This window comes from Labrus bergylta, chromosome 13 (assembly GCF_963930695.1).
Source record: "Labrus bergylta chromosome 13, fLabBer1.1, whole genome shotgun sequence".
In the NCBI taxonomy this organism is placed as follows: Eukaryota; Metazoa; Chordata; class Actinopteri; order Labriformes; family Labridae; genus Labrus; species Labrus bergylta.
This window is the reverse complement of record NC_089207.1, coordinates 14,888,014-14,910,171: the sequence shown is the minus strand read 5'-3', so window position 1 is coordinate 14,910,171 and position 22,158 is coordinate 14,888,014. Positions and strand designations below refer to the sequence as shown.

Genomic DNA, 22,158 nt, shown 5'->3' with positions numbered 1-22,158 from the left:
TGTGTGTGTGTGTGTGTTTTCTGACATAGAAGGTGAATTTAAACATACAGTATGTGTGTGCATGTACAGTTACAAGTACAGTTGTGTTGGTAACCTGTCAAGATCAGAATTTTTACCCCCAATTTTCGTCTGTTAAGAAAACAGATATGCATCACTTTAAAAGTACAAACATCTTCTTTTGCTGCTAATTAGCTTTTATTTACAGTAATTCTCATAAGAGCATAAAAATGTGCATTTATGCTTTAAAGACATTGTCTCTCACATTGTCACTTGTTGTTTGTATCAGGCATTTCCTGCTGTTGATATTGAAAAACCACATTTCTCAATTTGGTTAGGAATGTTCAAAACTAGGTTGTTACACCAAGATACATTCAAATTCAGTCATTTAGCAGACTCAGAGAGTCTGTGGTTGGCTGGTAGACTTTTCTTCCATCTATTCGTCCTTTCCTTTTCGCTTTTCTTTGAAATCAGCCTAAATGTACTTTCCCTGATACAGCTTGTCAGCAGTGTGATTTGATTGATTTATGATGGCTCTGTTACAAATGAGCTTTGCCGCATGGTAGAACTTAAAATTACATCCTTTCTAGTTTGTTTGCGGATCTATAAAAATGTCTCCAAAACAAGTTTTTTTTTTCCACAGCAACATCTATTTATAGTGTGATACAGATTGCCTATCCTTCTGTCCCACTTTCCACCCCGATTTGCTTGTTATTGTGACCTTCTCCCTCATGCACTGACCTCAGAATGCAGCCAGCACACACACACTGACACACACTCTCTCTCATGGGGTTCCCCTTGCGTCTGGCCCCCCTGCAGAGTCAGTCACTGGATAGCGCCGGTCTGCGTGACTATGAGCATGTGTGTGTGAGTGTGTAGCATGAACGCCTGACCAGTTCTGTTGCCGGCAGCAATTTTATTCCATTCTCATTACTTCATGTTCATGAGCAGCACAAAAACACTTCTGCCCTCCTTTCTGCTGTCTTCCCTTTTCTGGACTGTCCCCTCTCACACTGTCTCACCCAATCAACACCTTGTCCACCTACTACTCAAATCCCCAAAAGATCATATAGATATATTTTAGCTTTTTTAAATTTAGAATGCTCTGTACTCAATCTATGTACATCTGTCTGTTTTTTTGGACTCCTCTTTTGTCCATCATTCAACTTCAACCTCATTCATTTCTCCTTCCTTTTCTTCTCTTGTCTTTCTTCTGCCAATCCTCCCCTGCTGTTCTTTCTTTCCCATCTTCCCATTCATCTTTTCATCCTCCACACTTCTATTATTCCCCTTTCCCCTCCCACTGTCTCATTTCCTTTTCTTTTCTACTCACTTTCCATCTGTCTGATTTGGATAAGTTCAATAGAAACACGTGTTTCATGGGGTAAGGTTAGAGGAAGTGTGTGAGTCAGTGTGTGTGCGTGTGTGTGTTTCCGTACGCAGTGTTGCTGGGTAGATCTGGCGCTGGTGTTTATGGATCACTGAACCCTGGTAGACAGGGCATGGGATATGGCAAGCTAGCATGCGAATACCTTCATTCATCTTTTTTTAAAAGCTTTTTTTGCTTAAATTTCCGATATAAATGTTTGTTTGTATGTGTGTGGCAAACTGGATTGCAGACATGTACTTTCATACTAACAGTTCCTCCTTCACCAACTAAGCATTTTCAGACACATGTTTCAGTTCACAAGCAGTGGACAGTTAAGATACACTGACTGACCCAGCAGGCCCACACACAGCTCAACAGCTCTTGCAAAACCGGTGCCTGGTTTTAGTTAGAATCCAACTATCATTTATGTTTGGGACTCGTGGTTCCTAAACTCCTAAGCCATTAAATTTCAACTACTGTTGCTGAATCACAGCAGGGATCTCCCTCTACGATGAACTGCCCATTCAATCAAACTACCACTCACACATGAAATCAAACTGTTACAGGAAAATAACCACTTTCGCTTTCCAAATGCAATATGCTAAAAACTCCAAACAGGCATTCTGTGGATGATGTAATCAGGGAAATATTTTCTTGAGTTTGACATGTTGATGCAGTGGAGGCATTAAACACTCTTGTCTGCCATATCGCTGCTTCATTCAAACATTTGAAAACAAGATAAGTAAATACCTATTTTGGGAAAAAACACCCTTCAACTCTAGATGTATCCCTTACACTGCAGACTAAATTACATTTTGAATGCCAGGTTTAAGGTTGTTGTTATATTAGCTTTGCCAAAGAGCACCTATTCCTTTTCACCGGGTCAGATCTGGATCCACTTTGCTCAATGAAAGCCAGAGGAGGAGGCGGAGCGAGCACTGTGACTGGTTGGACAGTGTAATAAACTGACTTGATGGGTAGTCGGACAAAGGCAGAGAGGAATTGCCTTCAGGCATTTGGTAGAATGTAAACAACAGCGGCTATTGGAAGGATTGTCACGATAGCTTCCACATTACACTGCCTGAGGAGTCTGTGCATGTGTAGGTGTATGTTTGTCTCACAAAAATCTGTTCACACAGTGGCACCATGGGGGCTCACTTCTCATTTAGGTCAAAAGCTGGTCCCCGCAAGGTAAACTGTATGAATCTTAGGGATGAGATTTGGGTTTTAGGTAACGTTAGGGTTTGTTCTGTGTGTGTGTGTGTGTGTGTGTGTGTGTGTGTGCGTGTGTGTTTTTGTAAGTGTTACACTTTGCGTGCAGACATACAAGCTGCCCTGCATTGGTGAGTAACGGTCCTGGCAGCATTAGTGTATTCATACATGTCTTTGTGTGTGTGTGTGTGTGTGTGTGTGTGTGTATGTGTGTGTGTGTGTGTGTGTCTAGTGAGTTCTGGGTCACAATAACAGCTGGGGGCACAGTGCCTAGACAGTGAATTGTGATTGGTTCTCCCCATTCTGGCTGCTGTGTTCATATTGGCTGGAATTTTACTACAGTATCCACAGCAACAGAGCTGTAAACAAAAACAAGTGTGGCATGTTGTTTTGTTTTGATTTAGTTTGCTGTGTTTTTATACGTTTTTGTCTTTATCCAAGGCCTTAATTTGGAAGTTTGTTATTTGCATGCATGCATAAACCCTTAAGTGCATTTTAACTTATTTGGAATGCAAGATACAGTATGTGTTACATTTGATAGGGACATATGTGTACTGTATGTTCTGCAAATGTGTCTGCAAATAGAAAAAAATCACACAGATGATTTTGTCTTTCAGGTGCAATTTTTCCTTGGCAGATACTGTATGCGTTTCAGTATACGTGTCTGTGTGTCATATCCAGACTGATTACACTGTTAATCTTTGACGGGTCAGTTTGAGGGATAATTAGGACACCCAGAGAGTGGGGGGGGACAATCTCCTCTCTCCAACAACACACACACACACACACAAACCACCTCATTACTACAGAACACAGCAGACCCCAGCCACAGGAAGAGATTGTGGAGTAGAGTCGACCCCCATTCCCACCCACCCCCATAAATATTCAGTCAAGGGGATGAAGGAATCAAGAGGCAAAGCAGTTGTTTTCCCTAGCAACACAGTATAGAAACACAATCGGTTCAATAACGGGTTAAAGTGTTGTCTGTTTTAATACAAATAGTATATAAACTGTAAACAAACCATGATTTAATCAATCTTTCAAGAAGATGAAACAACAAAGAGCTGCAATGATAGCATAAAAATGACATCTCAAAGTATTGCTGTGCTTGAAACCTCTTCTCTACTGTACCTCTGTTCTTGTTTTGTCTTCATTAAGTAGTGAGTTTTTTTTGTTAGACGGTGAAGGATATAGACTACACAAAAGGGAGGAAGGGAGAGGAAGGAAGATCCTTTTTGTCTTTCTTGTGAGAACTTTACGCGGTAGCACAGACAGATACATATTTAGACAGTTCGCCCTCAGGATATACAGTATGTTTAGAACACAAATAAATACACACTGACACATGCAGACAAATTTTAGTCACCCACACAACCAGACATTCGGTTGCACCTTCCAGGATAACAAGATCTTGTTAGCAGTATGGCAACAGCTTGAATCTTCCGAATGGCGCCATCATTACTGCCAGGGAAGGCTGAACCCAAATACACACTTATACACACTAATACAAGCGCACAACAGTGAGAAACCGAAGGAAGTCCTGTATGCCATTAAATGGTTTCATCAATCAAAACAACTGTCCTCAAAGTGTGTTCATAGATACTGAACTAGGCAAGATTCCTTTTAAATAAAAACTATCCAACCACAAAAAAAAATACACCCCTCTGTTGTTACGTTTGTTCAGATTTAAATAAAAAGAGCACTAGATTGTATCAGTCATCCAAACATCAGACTCAAAATATGAGACTTCTACTTTGTTTCTAGTTTTGGCATGTTGCCATTGGTTTCTTTTAACTACGATCACTATAATAATTCATATATATATATATATATATATATATATATATATTGTATACATAGCATTGTCACATATTTAAATTGATTTTTTTTACAATTTTGGAAGACAATGATGCCCTCCTGCCACTGAAGACATAATGTCAATGATTTCATTAGAATAAGAATGTGATCATTTCAAATTGTTATCAAGGCAACAATAGCTTTGTTCATGTTTTGATCTCAGTTAAACAAACGAATGCTCATTATGTGATAACGCTTTGATTTACAAAAAAAATTTTAACGCCATTATTATTTAACTCAAAATCTGGAGAAAAAAAATTGTGAAACAATGTGTTACAAACATTCACATTAACTTTAATCAAATAAATACAGACAGAGCTCTGCATTTACCATGTAAAAAAAAGGATTTCTCCCTACTGCTCAATTCATAAACATTGAGGAGAGATCACAATGAAAACAAACACAAAACATGAAACATGCTGTGAAAAATGTGTTACGTTTGGTAGGTTTTTGTTTTTCATACATCTAAAATCAGTTTATTGAATAACAAATCTCTCTCTCTCTCTCTCTCATTCTTTCTGTTTGTCTGGCCTAATCTCCCTTGGGTGCTTGGGTGTGAACACTGACACCCTTGTTGTTTTTAAGTCCATCAGGTGGACTGTGTCAAGAGCACAGAAGAAGTCCCAACAGGCCGGTGTCAGTGAGCGAGAAACAGCCCACGTGTTGTGTTAGTAACCCCAGCCCTCTGTGTGTATGTGTTGTACGTGTGTGCGTGTAAATGTGTGCGTGTGTCTCGGGGGAACAGGGCTCAGGACTCAATTAAGCAGGCATGTGTGGAATGCTTTCAGGGGGAACGGGACAAGATGGCTGTGGGGCCGACACTATGCACCCCTCTGTCTCACTCGCCCTTGATCTCAATTGGTCTCGCTTTGGCTGACCCATGGCAGCGTGAAGGGGAGCCATGTCAGGCACACACACACACACAAAGTGCCATGAAGGCCAACGATGTCTCGCCTGGACTGTCTGAAGGGCTCTCAAGGGTCCTCTGCTGTGTCTCATGTCTCTAACTCAGAGTGTCCCATGACAGCAGGGAGCTGAACCAGGCTTGATCACCTAATGAAGCGTGTTGAGTCCTCTATGAGGAGCTTGCAATAAAGCTCCTAATAGCCCATTTATAAAGGTGCCATCTCTCAAATATCTTGTTCACTTTTATTAAATCTGTCCATGCATGAGGGTCATTGACTGGGGTCATGTCCTTCTTCTCAGTCTTTGATTTTCAAATGCAGGTTCTGGGAAGTGTATAACTTAAATAAGAAATCACTTCCAGTTCATCGAACAATGTGACATATTAGGATATCATGGAGTCTGCAGGGCTTCAGGCACCGACCATTAAACTACATGCAACCCTAAGAATTGATTACATATAGTCTCATCCAATTTCTTCCTCCCTTTTCCTTCAACTCTCTACTTTCTGCCTGCTGTTTGAAATGAAGAGGCGTAAATACCATAAATTAAAGAGAAAAGCGCTGATTTATGTACTACTGATAAGTATCTTGTGTGCTTGTTTCCAATACTCATTAAAGCTCCTGTGAGGAACTTTTCATGTTGTGTCAGATCTGGCACCCCCGGTGGACAAAGCAAGATGATCTATCTCTTTGCTGATCTTGTCCTGTTTATGTGTAAGTAGTGTTTCCTGCCCAAAAATCTCATCCTCCTTTATTTAAGATGTCTAACATGCAACCAACAATTTCAGAAAAGGCTGTCTTGAGTGCTGTTAAATGCCTCCTCTGAAACCAACCCTGCAGCATGGGTGAGAGTCATATAATGTAACTATATACAGTTGTAATGATCAATCTTCCATCTGATAGTCTGATTTACTTTTGAAGGTCATATTGAGGCATCAGTATTAATGTCAGCCTCTTTCATGATTGACTCATCTAAATATAGTATAGTTTGTTTTATTTCAGAAACTTTGGGATATGACAAACTCACCCACCCTGCAATTATCACTCCTTTTATGTGAAAATAAATGTTTTTTTTCTGAAGCAAAAGAAAGAAAGAAAAGCATTTAAAAAAAAAAAAAACCCATCTGTTGCATCGATTTACCTGTTTTGAAGATCTCATAGCGTAGTGAGAAGCCGGCCCCCTGGTGGGCGTAGTCCGATACGAACTTGATGTGCAGGGAGGGTCCTGATGAAATGATGGGTGCTGGGGCGATGTTGCTGCAGTGCTTTCCCAGGATGTCAGCCGTCTCTGAGTTCCCATCATGGATCTCTACGTAGTCATACCTGCAGAAGACAAACAAACTGAATGACCTGTTCTTCTGCATAATGTCTTGCCATTTGTCTTGATTGCGCACCACTTAACGACCATTCTGCAGTTTGTGGCATTTGGAATCTCAGAGTGAATACAATCATCATTTTCAGAGAAATGCAACATCTACATGTCTAATTATCGTCAACTCTCCGTGCTTGATGTACAGTCTTTTAAGTCAGGCACTTAAGACGTGTTTTGTGGAAGAACGGAGAGGAGACTTGAATTTGAGGAAGAGGAAAATTGCAAAATCCTTCCTTCTGCTTTGACTTTCATTACTATTAATACTGTTAGCCTTTTGTCCTTTTCTCAGTGTTTTTGATCTGGTGTGCATCACACTGGATTTGGCTTCAAAACAGAAGCAATGAGCTAATTGTAAGCATTTATCATTTTCTGAAGGGATGTCAGAAAGCAAAGTAACTACGAGCAGAAGCATGGGTGTCATCACAAGTGGAATGAATGCAGCATTGGCAGCTCGCAGATGGTGGAGGAGAAAAAGAAACACCTGCGTGAGGCAGAAAAGAGAAGCCTTTTCAAAAACTCTACAACTGCACTGTAATGGAGTGATTATATACTCCAACTGCTGTGAGCTTCACGGTCTGCAGAACACCATTATATGGATAATAACTACATTATAACAGAGACAAAGGGAAAGTGTGAATGTAAGATGACGTACTCTCCTTCAGCTCTTACAAGGAAACAGTGGTGTCACATGTGCACTGCATTACTGAAACTCAAAAGGAGACTGATTCCCAATCGCACACAACTAATTCACCTCATTTCCTGCTTGTTACTTTCAAAGCAAATTACAAGGAATTATTTTTCAAAGCAACGCAGTGCAATGCTTTCCAAAGAAATTATAGCCAAATGAGCTTTGTATGGGGGAAGAAAATCGATATAAGACAGAAAGAAAAGTGCCCACAGGTGTTCTGCTTTATGTTATAGAGGGTCAGAGTCAGAGTGTGAGAACGTATGTAATGGTAAAGTCTTTTGAACTACACATGAACCCTCCAGCCTTTGAAGCTAGGAAAGGATTAATGCGTAACAAATGACTCTAGTTTACATCTATGCCCAGGTCTAATTCAATAATGTTTGTAACTGAGCCCGAGGGCCTTTGGTCTTTTCAGGGAAATTTCCATTTTACCTGTTTTTACAGTGCAGAAGGTTTGCTTCAGCACTTTTTCTTCCTTAGAAATATCTCACACATTTCGCTGATTATGGATGTGTGTAAGACAACTGATCGTGTAGGTACTTAAAAAAAGAATACAATAAAACAGGACTCCACTTAACATTAAGACTTAACACAACTTAAAGGGAGAAGCAGTTTCCCATGTCATGTCACATCAAATGCTCCTTTGACTTCAAAGATTTTCAATACTAACAAAAAAAGCATGAAAAATGCAGAATGAAATCTAATTTCATCCCTACTTGTGCTTTAACATGACACCCCAGCAAAAAAAAATGCTTCCTGGGACCTCATCTATCCTTACAAGGAAGATTCTGACGTCAAATCTATTCCCATTCCCAATTTCTTTCATGTTTTGTGACCACAAATGTGAAGCCCTGTCTCCGGACCCCCAGCAGGACTGTTGCCTCTGCGTCTGGATACCAAAGACACACCTGCCTGCCTCTCAAATAGCTTCCTGCTAAGACATTCCTTGCCATAAAAGAAGACATTAAGTTTGATCTTGAGTTCAAGTCAATTAAAATTCAATGAAAGACTTTTCCTCAATCAAAAAATAACTACGGCTGTTCTCAGGTCACATCTTGTTGCTTAATATCGATCACCGTGCTGTTAAGTGCTCCAATATTGAACTTTCTACAATTCTCTTCGGACGATGCTTTAGCCTCAAACAAACCCAAAGCTCTGTTTAAAACGTCTCTGAAAAATATGCTTCTGGTAAAAATATCATTCTTATTTTTGAATTGCAATAAGCAAGTAACAAAGTGCCGAAACTGAGGAAGTCAGGCTTCACGTATGGGACGAGAAAAGAACCACACATGGTGTTTTGTTGCTTCTATCCAGACACATAAAAGATACATGAATATAAAGGGGGTGTTAATCTTTACACTATTTGTTAGCTTGTATGCAAAGTGCCTTTGACTATCATTCCTGGCAACTGAAGCCAACACACACACACACACACACACACACACACACACGCACACACACACACACACACACACACACACACACACACACACACACACACACACACACACACACACACACACACACACACACACACACACACACACACACACACTCACACACAAACAATGGGGCTGTCACTTTGGAAATATAAAAAGGACAGCCATTTATTGTCTTTGCAACTCGTAAACCAAGCAACAATTCTTAAATGCAATGTTGATGTTTTTGACTTACAGTGATTTCTTTGCCATTGGTTGGAAGGCGAGTTATCTTAATGTGGCTGTGTGACTAACAGTGATTATAGTAACTTACAAACGAACACATATAGCAGCAAAACAAACACAATCTAACTACTTCAAAAACTGGTTTTACACATTACTTGGCAAGTTTTTTTTTTGTATTTTTATCCTGTGTAACTTCAGCTTTTAAAGTGATTTATCTCATGTTTGTGTGTGTGTTAGCTGTGTATGTATATTTGTCTTGTTACCTTCTGTGCTGTACCAGGAAGGCATGAAGAAACCGCAAACAATAGGAGCTAATTCAATCCTCACAGCTTACCTCAAATCTGCCATGTAAACAGGTGAGAACTTTATTGTGCATGGACGCTGTGTGTTATTTGAATTGACACATAAAGGAGTGTGTTCTTACAGTAATGGTTCAAGTCTGTCTGTGTGTGTTTTGTGATTTTTTTTATCTGACAGGTGAGCAAGCCCCTGACAAAATGAGGGTCATACACCTCCCACTCTCCCATCTTGCTTTGTGTCTGCTGTACGTGGAACTTGCATCACAGTTATGACTCAAGCTGTCCCAGCAGCATGAACATGTGTGTGTTTCTGTGCATGTGTGCTTGTGTTGTGTGTGTGTGTGTGTGTGTGTGTGTGGATGCGTGTGTCGGTGTCACAGTTTCTGTCATATTTTCCTCAGAGAGCGCCTCATCCCTGCGACAGTTTCCTCCTCCTCCTCCTTTTCATACTGACAACTTTATTAAACGGCAACTCATATCCGGACAAGATCTGTTTTCCTTTCTTTTCCTGGCTCATCTTTTCCCCTTATACATTTTCAACCTTTTATTTTGCAAAGCTTTTTCTTTGTCTACTTCCTCTCCTCTCCATGTCCTCTTTTCCTCCCTCAGCCTGCTCAAATGTGCTGTAAGCCACATAACCAGTGGCCAAGGGCCAACGTGTGGGTGAGACGGAGGAGGCAGAGATGGGGTACAGGAAGGGTATGAGAATCTTATGAATATTTGATTTCAAAACTATCTTTTTTTATTAAGAAACTGATGGAGAAGATGGATGATATTATACACTAACTCACTGTAGTTAAACTTTCAATATAAAGGGGTCATTCAAAGGAAATAAGCAACGTCCGGTTGGACCTTTGAAATAAAGCTTTCTGGGTTACATTTCTCATTTTGAGACTTATGAGCTTGCAAATGTAATAAATAACAAAATGTCACAATTTGGTTGTAGTTCAGGCACCAAAGCAACTGGATTTGGTTTCGATAAATTAAGGACATATGTAACTTACTTTAAAAACAATAATCTTCCCAAGGGAGTCAACCATGACTCTGATTCACATAAGAATCCAAACCCCCCGTCTCCTGGGTTTAGAGACTAGTATGAGTTTGACCAATCGATCGTCCACAACCACCACTTCATGTGGATTCCCGGCCTTGATACTGACCTGAGTGGCCAATCAAATAAATTACTCAAAGGACAGTGCTCCCCTTGAAGTGAGCCTCACAGGTCATGATCTGACATGGAGGGCCACTGCTTCAGTCCTTACCTGTCTACTGCACATTGCATGTTTGAACTCAGAAGGACCTGGATTGGCTGTGTTAACATTAAAAAAGGGTGATCGTAGGGTTGGGTTACAGCCAACAGAAAGAAACAGCTTCACTTTTACAGTAACATAGCCCCCTGAGAGTGCCTGAGCAGCCGCACATAATCATTTTCCAAAGCTCAGTTTTCATTACCTTCCAATAAATTGTGGGGCTGTCGTTTTTTTTTTGTTTTTTTTTAAGATTCATGCACTGTGAAGGCTGTCTTTACTGCGAACTAAGCGCCAAAATAAAAAGAAACAGAATTCAAATTTAGCCGACACAGTGTGAAGGTAGAGCGAGTGAGAGAGAGAGAGAGAACATGACACTGCTTTCACCCTGCCAACTCCTCCCCACAGACAGACAGAGACAGGTGTCCCTCCATCCCTTCCTCCCTCCCTACAGCCCTGTGCCTTTAGGAAAAAGCAGAAAGCACACACGTACACCAGAGACCTGCACAAACACACTGCCTCACACATAAACACACTGATGCACACGCGGAGCCTGTGGCCATGCACTCAGATGGATCCATACTAGGGTTTGAGGTTCCCTCCAATCTGTGTCTGTGTGTAGGAGGCGCACGGCTTCTAACAAACTGTGTAATCCCATCGTCTCTCTATCATTCTCTCTTTCTTCTCCCCTGATATATTTCACTGCAGCTAATCAGAGATTTTCTGAGACTTGCCACAGGGAATGACAAGCAGTCGGATTTTGTTTCTCCCACACTTTTCCCTGAAATTCTCTTGTTAACAAGAGGTTTACGAGATGTTTTGTCTTCACTTACAAGGAGGAAATGATGAGGAAATGTTGTTTCCAAAATGTGTAACATGGTAACATGTTTGTACACACAGATTTAGTTGTGGAAGTTGGCGTAAAAGTAATAGATTTGACTTTATGGGAGAATTGTGTGTGATGTGCGTGCATGTGTGTTATGGGGGTTGGGGTTTTTTGGGGGCGAGAAAGCTCTCTGAAGGCAGTCTGACATGAACCAAGGAAAAGGTTTGTGTACAGACGCACTTCCACCCCTCCTCCCATGCTCCTGCTTCTCCCTTCTGTCTTGGACTTAATTGCCTTTCACACGTTCTCTCTCTCTCTTTGGGTCAGGAGTTGTCTTCTTACACCTGCACATTTCTTTCAAACATCAGGGGTGCCCTTCGCAGCAGACAGAGCGTCTGCAGCCCAGGCACAAATAAACACATGGACACACACATGCTGGAAAGAGCTCAGAGCAGGCCTGACTTGTCGTAGCATGTGACAGTGTTTCACACGCTGAAAAAAAAAATACTAATTCAAAGTTTATTTTGTCATAACGTGTTTCTTTGTCCAAAATGAAAAGTATTTTTATGTTGTCTTAATTGTTTGTGACGCCAATTAAAAGACAATCAGCTCAATAAGAACACAACTTGAAGTTTTTATGGAGTTAACTGCAGGTCGAAAAACTTCAGGGAATTCAAAAGGGAAGTGAAAAAACACTTTACAGGAACTGAAGCAGCCAACCATGAGTGGGTTCATACACAAACACACAGACACTCCTATGTTTCCTGCAAAAGAGTGAGTGTCAAGCGAGTGACTCAACACAATTCAAGCTATATGCATCCCTGAGATGTATTTTAAGGTGGTTCTTTGAGAAGTAAAACTGGACTGGAATGCTCTCAGAGCAGACAATGGAGGTGACTAATACCTGTTGACTGTTGTCTCATAATGTGCTGACAATTCCCGTCCGGCATGACAGGCTCTGATTCATCAGCGGTTGCCATTGTTTTTTACTTACTGTGTGTTCTAATTCCCATGAATGTACTTCCATAGAAACGCATAATTAAAACACTACATGTTCGTTTCTCAAAAGTTTAAAAGGGAGGGGAAAATTCACACAGTTTTGTTGGCCCCCTACTGTGTTTACTGTTTCTTTCACAATCAGTGTCTGTATAAATACATATACCTGTGAGGAGTGGAAGCAGCTGTAGTCAGTCTGTTACTGAAGCAGTTAGGTGGATGACTGACTTCACTGTTATCAAGTAATAGCCCTGTTACTCCAGACAGATGGACAGTGCGTTTTGTATGTGTGTGTATGTGCACGTTTCTTAGTAAGTGTGTGTGTGTGTGTGTGTGTGTGCGCGCGCGCGTGTGTATGCGCGCGCGCGTGTGTATGCGCGTGTGTGTGTGTGTGTGTGTCCAGCCGTAGTCTCCAGTACAACCAATCGATTCCTCATTATGGCTTTAACACACATTGATCAGGGTCAGTCCTTCAAGGAGACAAACACACACACATGCATGCACTCACGCACGCACGCACGCACACACACACACACACACACACACACACACACATACAAAACAGTAACAGTCATTGATCAGGTAGACCTTCAGGCCTCAGCAAGTTTGAGGAAGTCAGACCACTTACATTATCATCATTACCTTTATCACCTATCTGTGTGTGATAAATCACCTTAGAGCCTAATGAAATCTTCATATTTCAGATCTTTTTCTGAAACCCCAGACATGGGTGCAGTATTTGGGGAAAAAGTTGGACTGACTACCCAGGGCCCCATGTGGAGGGAGGGGCCATTATAGGGCCTGCAACCATTTCATAAAATAAAATAAAATAAAAGCAGGGTTGAATTCAAACACCAACTAAATTGCTCTCTGCTTAAGACAGTACAACAATTCAAAATAAAAGCCTGACCATTTTTATTATTAAATACAAAATAATGGAATTTTAAACATATGCTTAAAAATGTACTTTATTGCATGAACAATTGAAATGAAGCTATTAATCATGATGACAGAAATAAAATGCCTTGAAGAAATAAAATGCCTTGAAGATGCATATATTACACATTTAAATCGTTTTCATTGTTTAATTTAGTCTGCAATACAGTTTTTAACAGTGTAACACAAAGTCTAAGCTCTTTAAAGTAGCCACAATAGCAAAATAAAAACTTCAATACAATACTAGTTGATATAGATATTGATACTAGATTCGATACGACAGCAAAAAGTTCCAGACTCCCATATTTTGGGTAATTTCTTTGTTTCCAGCTATCAAAAATTGTTATTAATACTCTATTACACTTGGAATGAGAACCAGCATGGTTGATGAGGTCGAACATATGTTTTTTGATTAGCTGTAGTTGTTTCTTTTTAAGTTCCCATCGGGTTAAAGGGCCTGATGTTCACACTGAGCTCATCTAACTTTTATGGACAGAAGTTTCTTGTCACTGTGGCTTTTTCATCCCGCTGATTCCAAGATACACATGGAAGTGATTGTCCATCTAAACTATAGCAACCACAAAAATTAGGGGAAAGCCCAATAACTATTGTTTCTCAGACCAGTGTGAGCTGTGTCATCTCACAGACTTTCTACACAACAGCTGAAGGGAAAGCTTAGCGTGAAAACAAAACTTTGAAACTTGAGGTAAAAAAAAATATTTTTTGAGCATCTTGTTGCGTGAATGAGATTATTGCTGGTTACCACACTTGCAAAACATACGTAAATATCTTCCTCATCACAGTTGACGGGAGTGAAAGCAAGGTTCACACTAAATTATAGGCAGTAACAAAAGCCTAAACATTTGCCTGTTGATTTAAATTGAAAAGAACCACCTTTGTAAACCTCAAACTGTGCAATCCTGCAAATCTGGTCATCCACATGTGCTCTCTCAGCTCCTTTCTGTGTGTCTTTTAACTTTGTTCTGAGACCCGTTTTAGACACATGATCCTCCTGCTGGTAGAGTCACTGTGAAGTGAATTCAAACATGCAGCCAGCTGCTAAATGTCCACAGTCGGTGACTGAAAATCCACTGTCATTTCAGATGAACTTCCTCTCTGTGTCATACAGTCTCTTCATCTCCTCCTCGAGCTTCCTCTTTTTTTTCCACTCCTGCCCTGAGGCCAGTGTCACATCTGATCACTCTAACCTTTTGCTCTGCTCCTGGTCTTGTCCTTAGGACTTTCACCTGCCAACAAGGTGTGACTGTGTGTGTATGAGCTCCGATATTTCAAGATCTCTAACACAATGAAGTGAGCTTACAAGTGTTGTTTGTTTAACAAGGGTCATATTAGAGGAGTTTGTTCAAATTTCACTTGTTGAAATGCGAGTTACTGAGGAGAGGAGAGGAGAAGAGAGGAAAAGAGAGGAAAAGAGAAGAGGAGAGGAGAGGAGAGGAGAGGAGAGGAGAGGAGAAGAGAAGAGAAGAGAAGAGGAGAGGAGAGGAGAGGAGAAGAGAGGAGAAGAGAAGAGAAGAGAGGAGAGGAGAAGAGAAGAGAAGAGAAGAGAAGAGAAGAGAAGAGAGGAGGGGAGAGGAGAGGAGAGGAGAAGAGAAGAGAAGAGAAGAGAGGAGACGAGAGGAGACGAGAGGAGACGAGAGGACATAAAACAGAGCTAGAAAGCATGAAGTTAAATGATTGATTGAGGCGGAGTACAAAGACAAGGTCTAAATCATTAGTGAAACCATTATCGTTGACTGCAGCTTCTCTGTCATATAAATCACTTCTTAATTCACTGCTTTACTCCAAACTCTTTGTGTAAACCACATAGCCGTGACGCTGCCTACGTGCCCGTCTGCTTGTCATTCTTTCTCAGCACATAAGTTTATTTGAGAGCCACACTGATGGTCTGCCACTGTTTGCTTTTGTAAGGAAAGTCATCCCTATACTACATCTGCATTTGTGTGTTTCTCTCATTTTGATATTGAAAATCATCATCTGATGTTGGTGTGATCCGAGGTGAAGGTGGACTGGAGAGTCTGCAGGATGAGCAGAGGATGGGAATAAGAGACAGGCATATAGAAAGAGGATTTAAGTGATGGATAGACACAGAGTGGAGGATAAAAAGAGGATGAAGACAGATATAGGTAAATGATAAAGAGAGTAGAATAGCATTTTAAAGAGTGGAGATGAAGGGGAGGAGGGGGAGAGAGGAAAAGAGACAGAGAGAAATGGAGGAGAGTGTGGCATATGGCTCACTGCCTCTGTGTTTTTTCATATGCAATGCTGAATAATGATTTGGCCTATAAAGGATTGGCACACTGCGGAATGACGAGGGTGAAGAGAGGAGGCGGAATGGGGGAGAAAGGAAGAAGGGGAAGATGCATATTGACAAAGACGTGAGGAGAGGAAGAGGTGAAGAGGGAAGAGGGGACATCGAGGAAAAGGGGGAGGGAAAAGAAGGTGGGACAGAAGAAGACGTAAAGCAGATGAAGGATGATGGATGGGGTCCACTGGGCAGTGGTGAGGGGGTGGGGGGGGGGGTGGGGGGGGGGGGGGTGAGGAAGGGTGAGAATGAATGGAGGGAAGAGGGAGGGTATGGAGAGAGCCAGCAGGAAAGAGGAGAGGAGAGAGGGAGGAGAGAGGAGGTAGCTGTCAGGATGATTTGAGCCTGCCCTCAGCGGACCCTGACTCTGCACTTTTCCCTAAGCAGCAATGTGTGTGTGTGCGTGTGTGTGCGTGTGTCTGTGGGTGGGTGGGTGCGTTCTTTCCAAACACTCCAAATAGAGATCTTGCTTCCAGAGACAGAGCGGTGCTGTGAGCTAAGGGGAAAGTGTGAAGTAGACAACCAACCGCTGCCTCAAAAGGCCACACACACTGTAAAAAAGAGATCTCTGACTTCAGCTGTTTTGATATCTGCCACATGGAGACTTTTTCTCTTCCTGTTGCCCTTTTATATGAAGTCTCAAAACAATAGTTTTACAATTTGGGAAATGTGTTTATGTGCTTTTTTTGCAGAGAGTAGAAAAGCTTGATGCCATTCTTGTGTCTGTGAACATACGAAGGTGGATAAACAGTTAACTTAGCTGAGCACAAAGGCTGGAAAAAAGGCCAACAGGTTACAGAAATAAATGTCAGTGGCAGCTGTTAAGCTCTCCGATTAACATGTCGTCTAAGGTTTGGTTAATAGAGTTGAATTTTTCTTGTTTCCACTCGGCAGTGTAATTTATTGCGGCGAAACCCCTTCCGATCCTAGTGATGAACATAAAAGTTGCAGCAAATATAAAATATAAGGCTCTTTCTGGTTCAACAAGTAGCCCATTCTGTAACCCATTCAAACATTAAACATTTCTCCAACTTTACCCACAAATGACCCTGCATGAAAACATTAGAGTGATTATGAACTTTGCATTTCACAGATCTACGTACCCAATCTAAAGCAGAGACACCTCTCTTGATCAGTCTGTCGTTGGGTTCTCATAACATGGGCCCACATGCACAGCACAGATACAGCTGCTGGGTGATAACTGAAACCTGTCACCAGAGGCACACTAATGTGTTAGCATGTCTCCCGTCATGTGATGGGAAATGAAAAGTCATGGTGAGTCATGACCGGCTATGGCTCCCCAGATCGTCTGTGCATGCACTGTCTCACTCCCTGCAGCTGTCTCCTTGCACTTACATGGCTCCTGTATATGAATCTTAATGAAAACATCTCTCTCTGTCTCACCACCTCTCCATCGATTGTGCGAGCAGAGCCAGAGCAAATGCTTTAAAAAATGTGATGCATTATAGATTAAATATTAGCATCTTATATTGCAATCAGGGTCGGAATTGATTAGAAGGCCTCAATATAGTGACATAATAAAATAACCCCCGGTCTGAGCGGGGCATGCAGATTTATAACTATGCTGTTTGTGCAAACGTGTGTATGTGTGTGCGCTGATTAATGTTGTTGTGAGAGATTGGCGCGAAGGTATCATGAGGTTTTTTTTATGAGATTAGGAATGACCATCTTGCTTGCTCACAATGTAGTCTTTGTCCATAAACACACACACACACTCCTTTGTCTCAACAAGATGATCGAGTGTGTGTCTTTTCTGTATTTTCATCAACAGCAGATTTGAGATGTAGTCTACAAGGCAAGAATAAAAACACATTGATTAAGTTGTTCTGAAAATAGGTAAATTAATGTGAGGATTTTAAGGAGATAGAGAAAAAAGAGACAGCATACGACAGCCAGACACAGTGGAGACCGTGTGTGTGTGTGTGTGTGTGTGTGTGTGTGTGTGTGTGTGTGTGTGTGTGTGTGTGTGTGTGTGTGTGTGTGTGTGTGTGTGTCAGGGATGTTGCTGACAATCACTGGGTGACCATGTTCGTCTGCCGCCCCTCACTGCCTCCACTTCCTCACACGCACACACACTCTGTTTCTTCTCCTTGGCCTCTTTGCCCTCTGAACCTAACAGCTCAATTTCAGCCTACCCTTGCACACTCACACACACACACATACACACACACACACAAACACACGCTCCAGGCATCGGACGCCTGTGGCTTGAAATAGCTCTGCGCAGCATGACACTTGTAAATAACAACCTATTAGACGTGAGCTGCTACCACCAACGCTGCAAAAGACCACTCTCTCACAGGTGTGATTAAACAATTACTTTTCAAAAAATGTAACTTCGAAGCAAACCCCAACCAAGAAAACGGTTTAAACACACACCAAAAGCCTTGTAATAAAGAGCAGCTGCAAATATACATACAGTGTGTTCACCATCATAAATAAATCAGAGCCTGTTGTTTCACCCAGATTTTCTCCTTCTGGGAAACTAGTGGACTTTAAATGGATGAAAGAAATTCAAAGAGAAAGAAGAAATAAGGGCATGGGCAGGAGATGGGAGGAGAGGAGAGGGGGGGAGAAAGAAGATGGGACTTGGGGAAAAGAGAAGAGGAAGAGAGGGCTAGAAGGAAAGAGAAATGCATCAAAGTGGTCCGGGGATAAGAACAGTAGAGCGAAAATGACGAGGACCGGGCGACAGACAGAGAAACATGTTTTTCATTTCCACAGCACACTGTGAAAGTAAAACAGAGCGCAGCACAGCAAGCCTTTTTCAACCTTTCAGCCTTTTCGAACAAACAGCCAGACAGTGAAATATTGATGCTTCAATTCCAACAAAGAAATGTCTGAATGATTTCGGTACATCAGAGTGGGGAAATTCACCTATCTATAATTGATACAGCTGAAATGTTAATAACTGGATGGGAAAGCACCGGAACAGAGGGGGGGGGGGGGTGTTGTAAGTGTAAGTGTGTGTGCTTATGTGTGTGTGTTTCTGTATTGGTCTATACCTTCTTGCATGTGTCAGTGGGTTTCATCTGTGTCCCTTTCCACTGATAGAGCCCATTAGAGCCCTGAAAGCCAAAAGCCTCTGCTCCAGGAGACAGTCATACATGACATGGCCTTCCACTGAAGATGAGGGGAGTCAACTTGTTTCATTTGCAATTAGTTTTTTTATTTTCAAAATGGGAAGTTATTATTTTACATAGACACACCACAAGGCATTCATGGGTTTTTTTTGTGTCCTGTGTCTCTCACTCGGATAACTATGAGTTTCTCAGACGGCATCTTTCCAGATGTTGTAAATGAAAAATTTAGTTCAGCACTGCTGTAAAAGTAAAACATTCAATCATTTGTTTAGCTACTAAACAGCTTTAAGTGTGTCCTCAAATCTTTTTTTTTTTTTTTTTTTTTTTTTTTTTACAATAGTTTAACTTTTTCACATTGGTTAAGAAACCATATAAACTGATGAACCTGGTAGCTCATTGTGACTTTGTACTTTTGTACTGTATATCTTGATCTACTAATTAATACAAACTCATTAAGGTTACTGATATTATTAAACTAAATATATATATAACATGTCCTTAATATCTGTGAAATTTAATTTAACCCAATGCCTTCTCATCACTTTTTGCTTCCAACACATTTTGACAGACAGGCAGACAGAGAGACAGACAGACACAGACAGACAGACAGACAGACAGACATACAGACAGAGAGCAAGCATTCTTCCATGTTTCCCAGCATGCCTTTCAGTCTGCCTTCATCTCGTTGTATTTTTAATTCATGCTGCAGAAACTGTCTGCCTTTCTTTCACTCTAACCACGCAGCCGACGTCAAACAGCCAAAAACAATGATCGACACCAAATCCTCTAATCTGTGTTAAGTCTTTTCGAAGTGTGAAAACCATGCCGGAACAGTAAATGTGTTGTAATTAGACTTTGATAATTAGAGACGAGGGACAGAGGGAGGTCCCACAGTGATGATTATGGGATAGCTAAAGCCAGAGAAGCAGGAGGAGAGTGGGCTGAAGTTCACCAAATACACCCAACAACTCTCACTTAGAGGCAAGCTGGTGAAAGACATACTACAAAGAGACTTTTTTTTTTCTGTAGTCAAAACTTCCCTCAGTTCATACTCTTCCTTATTGCTATCCAACCTCTAATGAAATACAATTCTTCACATCTCTTAGTAAACCCTTTTCTAAAATCCCTTTGTTTGCAACTCAACCAATGCAGTAACAATCCCTCCAACCATCCATCCACCCATCCACACATCCATCAATTCATCAAGTCTTTACCTGCAGTCCAGTTTTTCGATCTCAAAGTGAGGGTTGAAGTTTAGGACGATGCGTTGCGAGGGTTCAGGGGCTGTGATGACCCAGCGACAGTTCTGGTGAGGTGGGTACTCCAGCGGGTAGCCAGGAGTGGTGATGTAGCCGGCATCACTGGCATCTAAAAATCCTCCACATGGCTCAGAAGCTGAGAAGAGAGAGAGAGAAAGAGGACTGTATCAGTGAATAAAATAACCTCATAAACAAATTGGGAAAAGTCACTTGGATGCAGAAGCATGTTTATCTTCTTTGGCTTTGGTCCACTGTGTCATGTCATGTATTAGGTCAATTATGGAAAGGGTTTAAACTGGGATAAGTTCAATATTTTTCACAGGATAATAAACAAATTCACATAATGAGCAGATGTGAATGAGATCTTTCTCCAAATGTGAAACAGTTTAAGCAAAAACGGGAAAAAATTACTTTTTGAGGAACAACAGCAGGTAAAAGGGAATCAATTAATTGAAAGCCTGAGAATATTTATTTGAAAATCATACAATAAACAGATCAGATAAACTTCTAATAACAATATGTAGGGTAAATGTTGTTCCTTTAAATGTGCACTCAATAAGCATGATTTCACACTGGAAAAGTGGGCAAAAAGGCTGACATGCAGATAAGCATTGTGTTTGATGAGACAGGATATGAGAAACAAAGATATGTGTGTGGGTAAGTGTCTATGTGGATGCTGGGTCAAAGGTCAACTCAGCATCATGTCATACAAAGAGCCTATTCTGACCTATGAGGACTGCCACACACACACACACACACACACACACACACACACACACACACACACACACACACACACACACACACACACACACACACACACACACACACACACACAGTGACAGTGACACACACTCAAAGTGCCACACACACCCATACACACACACACACACACACACACACACACACACACACACACACACACACACACACACACACACACACACACACACACACACACACACACACACACTTAGTGAGTAAGCCCTCCAGATGGCACAGTTACTGTCACTGAGCGGATCCACTTGTCGGCAGTCATACGTCTGCGTCGTGTCACACACAATGCTACTCATTCACAGCTGCAGATGTACCCTGACATTGATGGGTAACTCATATGTGTCTGTAACACCCAACGGCATAACACACACATCTCTACTGTATTACATGTGAGGCGGCTATTGTTCACCATGCTGGCTGCCCTGTTTGATGGACTGTGCAGACTTTCTACATGAGCTGAACTTCTTCATTGTTTAAAAGCCACAAAACCCAAGTTAAACCATCATGCTAGATTACCATCTGTGTTTAAAGGAAGCATTTCTCATGTAATGACCCACTATGAGCCACAATATAACAGAGACTCAATATGATTTCTTTATCTAATTTTAGGGATATGATCAAACTAAAACATGTATTTTCTTTGCCTTACAATCACATAAAATTGTATGTATTCTATTTTATTACTAAGTTTTGAAAAGTTTGCATCTTGAGTTAAGTATTTGTTATGGGAGAAAACCTAGAAGGGGTGCTTGGCGTTCGTTGAGTAGACGTTTATTTAGAATGACTTCATCCAATTCATTATGCCTGCACCAAACTGGTAACATACTAAATATTTAGACACAAGCAGATGCATTTTCCCAATGAACATTTTGGACAAAACTCTGACCAGTAAACCAGTAAGATTTAATAAAAACAGCATCTGCTATCGTCGGATGCTTGCTGGGAAGCTCTTGGCCGGTGAGCAACCTCTTAGATAATTTCCTGTTTATGTGGGAAAAAACAAACTCAGCATCAAGCTCCTGACAGTATGTATTATTGTTTCAATAAAGGCTGAATGCATCTTAAAAAAATACTGCCTCACAAAGAGTTAAAAAAAAAAAAGGCAGTTAATCTGTATAAAAGTATAGGTCACTTCTTCATCTGTGCCACCGTCTCGCTGTGCTGGCTGTGCTGTGACGTTTTATTTATTGCCAGTGTGCTGAGTAGGGTGTCATAGCCAAGTCAAACTACTCAGCAGAATATGACATATTTTAATTCTTTAAATAGACCGGCTACTGTAGACCAACTCAAAGAGGAGTCACACATGCAAACATTAACACATACCCGC

The 22,158-nt window shown here is 41.2% G+C and overlaps 1 protein-coding gene across 3 annotated transcripts in view; it reads right to left on the bottom strand.

Annotated features, from left to right (window-relative positions):
• The window catches only part of LOC109994496 (neuropilin-2), a 98,961-nt gene that overhangs the window by 64,675 nt on the left and 12,128 nt on the right, over window positions 1-22,158 (bottom strand). For all 3 annotated transcript variants that reach the window (XM_020647857.3, XM_020647856.3, XM_020647858.3), the window contains exons 2-3: window positions 20,010-20,190; window positions 6,482-6,663 (exon numbers count right to left, since the gene is read on the bottom strand). In XM_020647857.3, coding sequence (XP_020503513.1) covers window positions 6,482-6,663; window positions 20,010-20,190 — 363 coding nt within the window. The remainder of the gene's footprint in view (window positions 1-6,481; window positions 6,664-20,009; window positions 20,191-22,158) is intronic.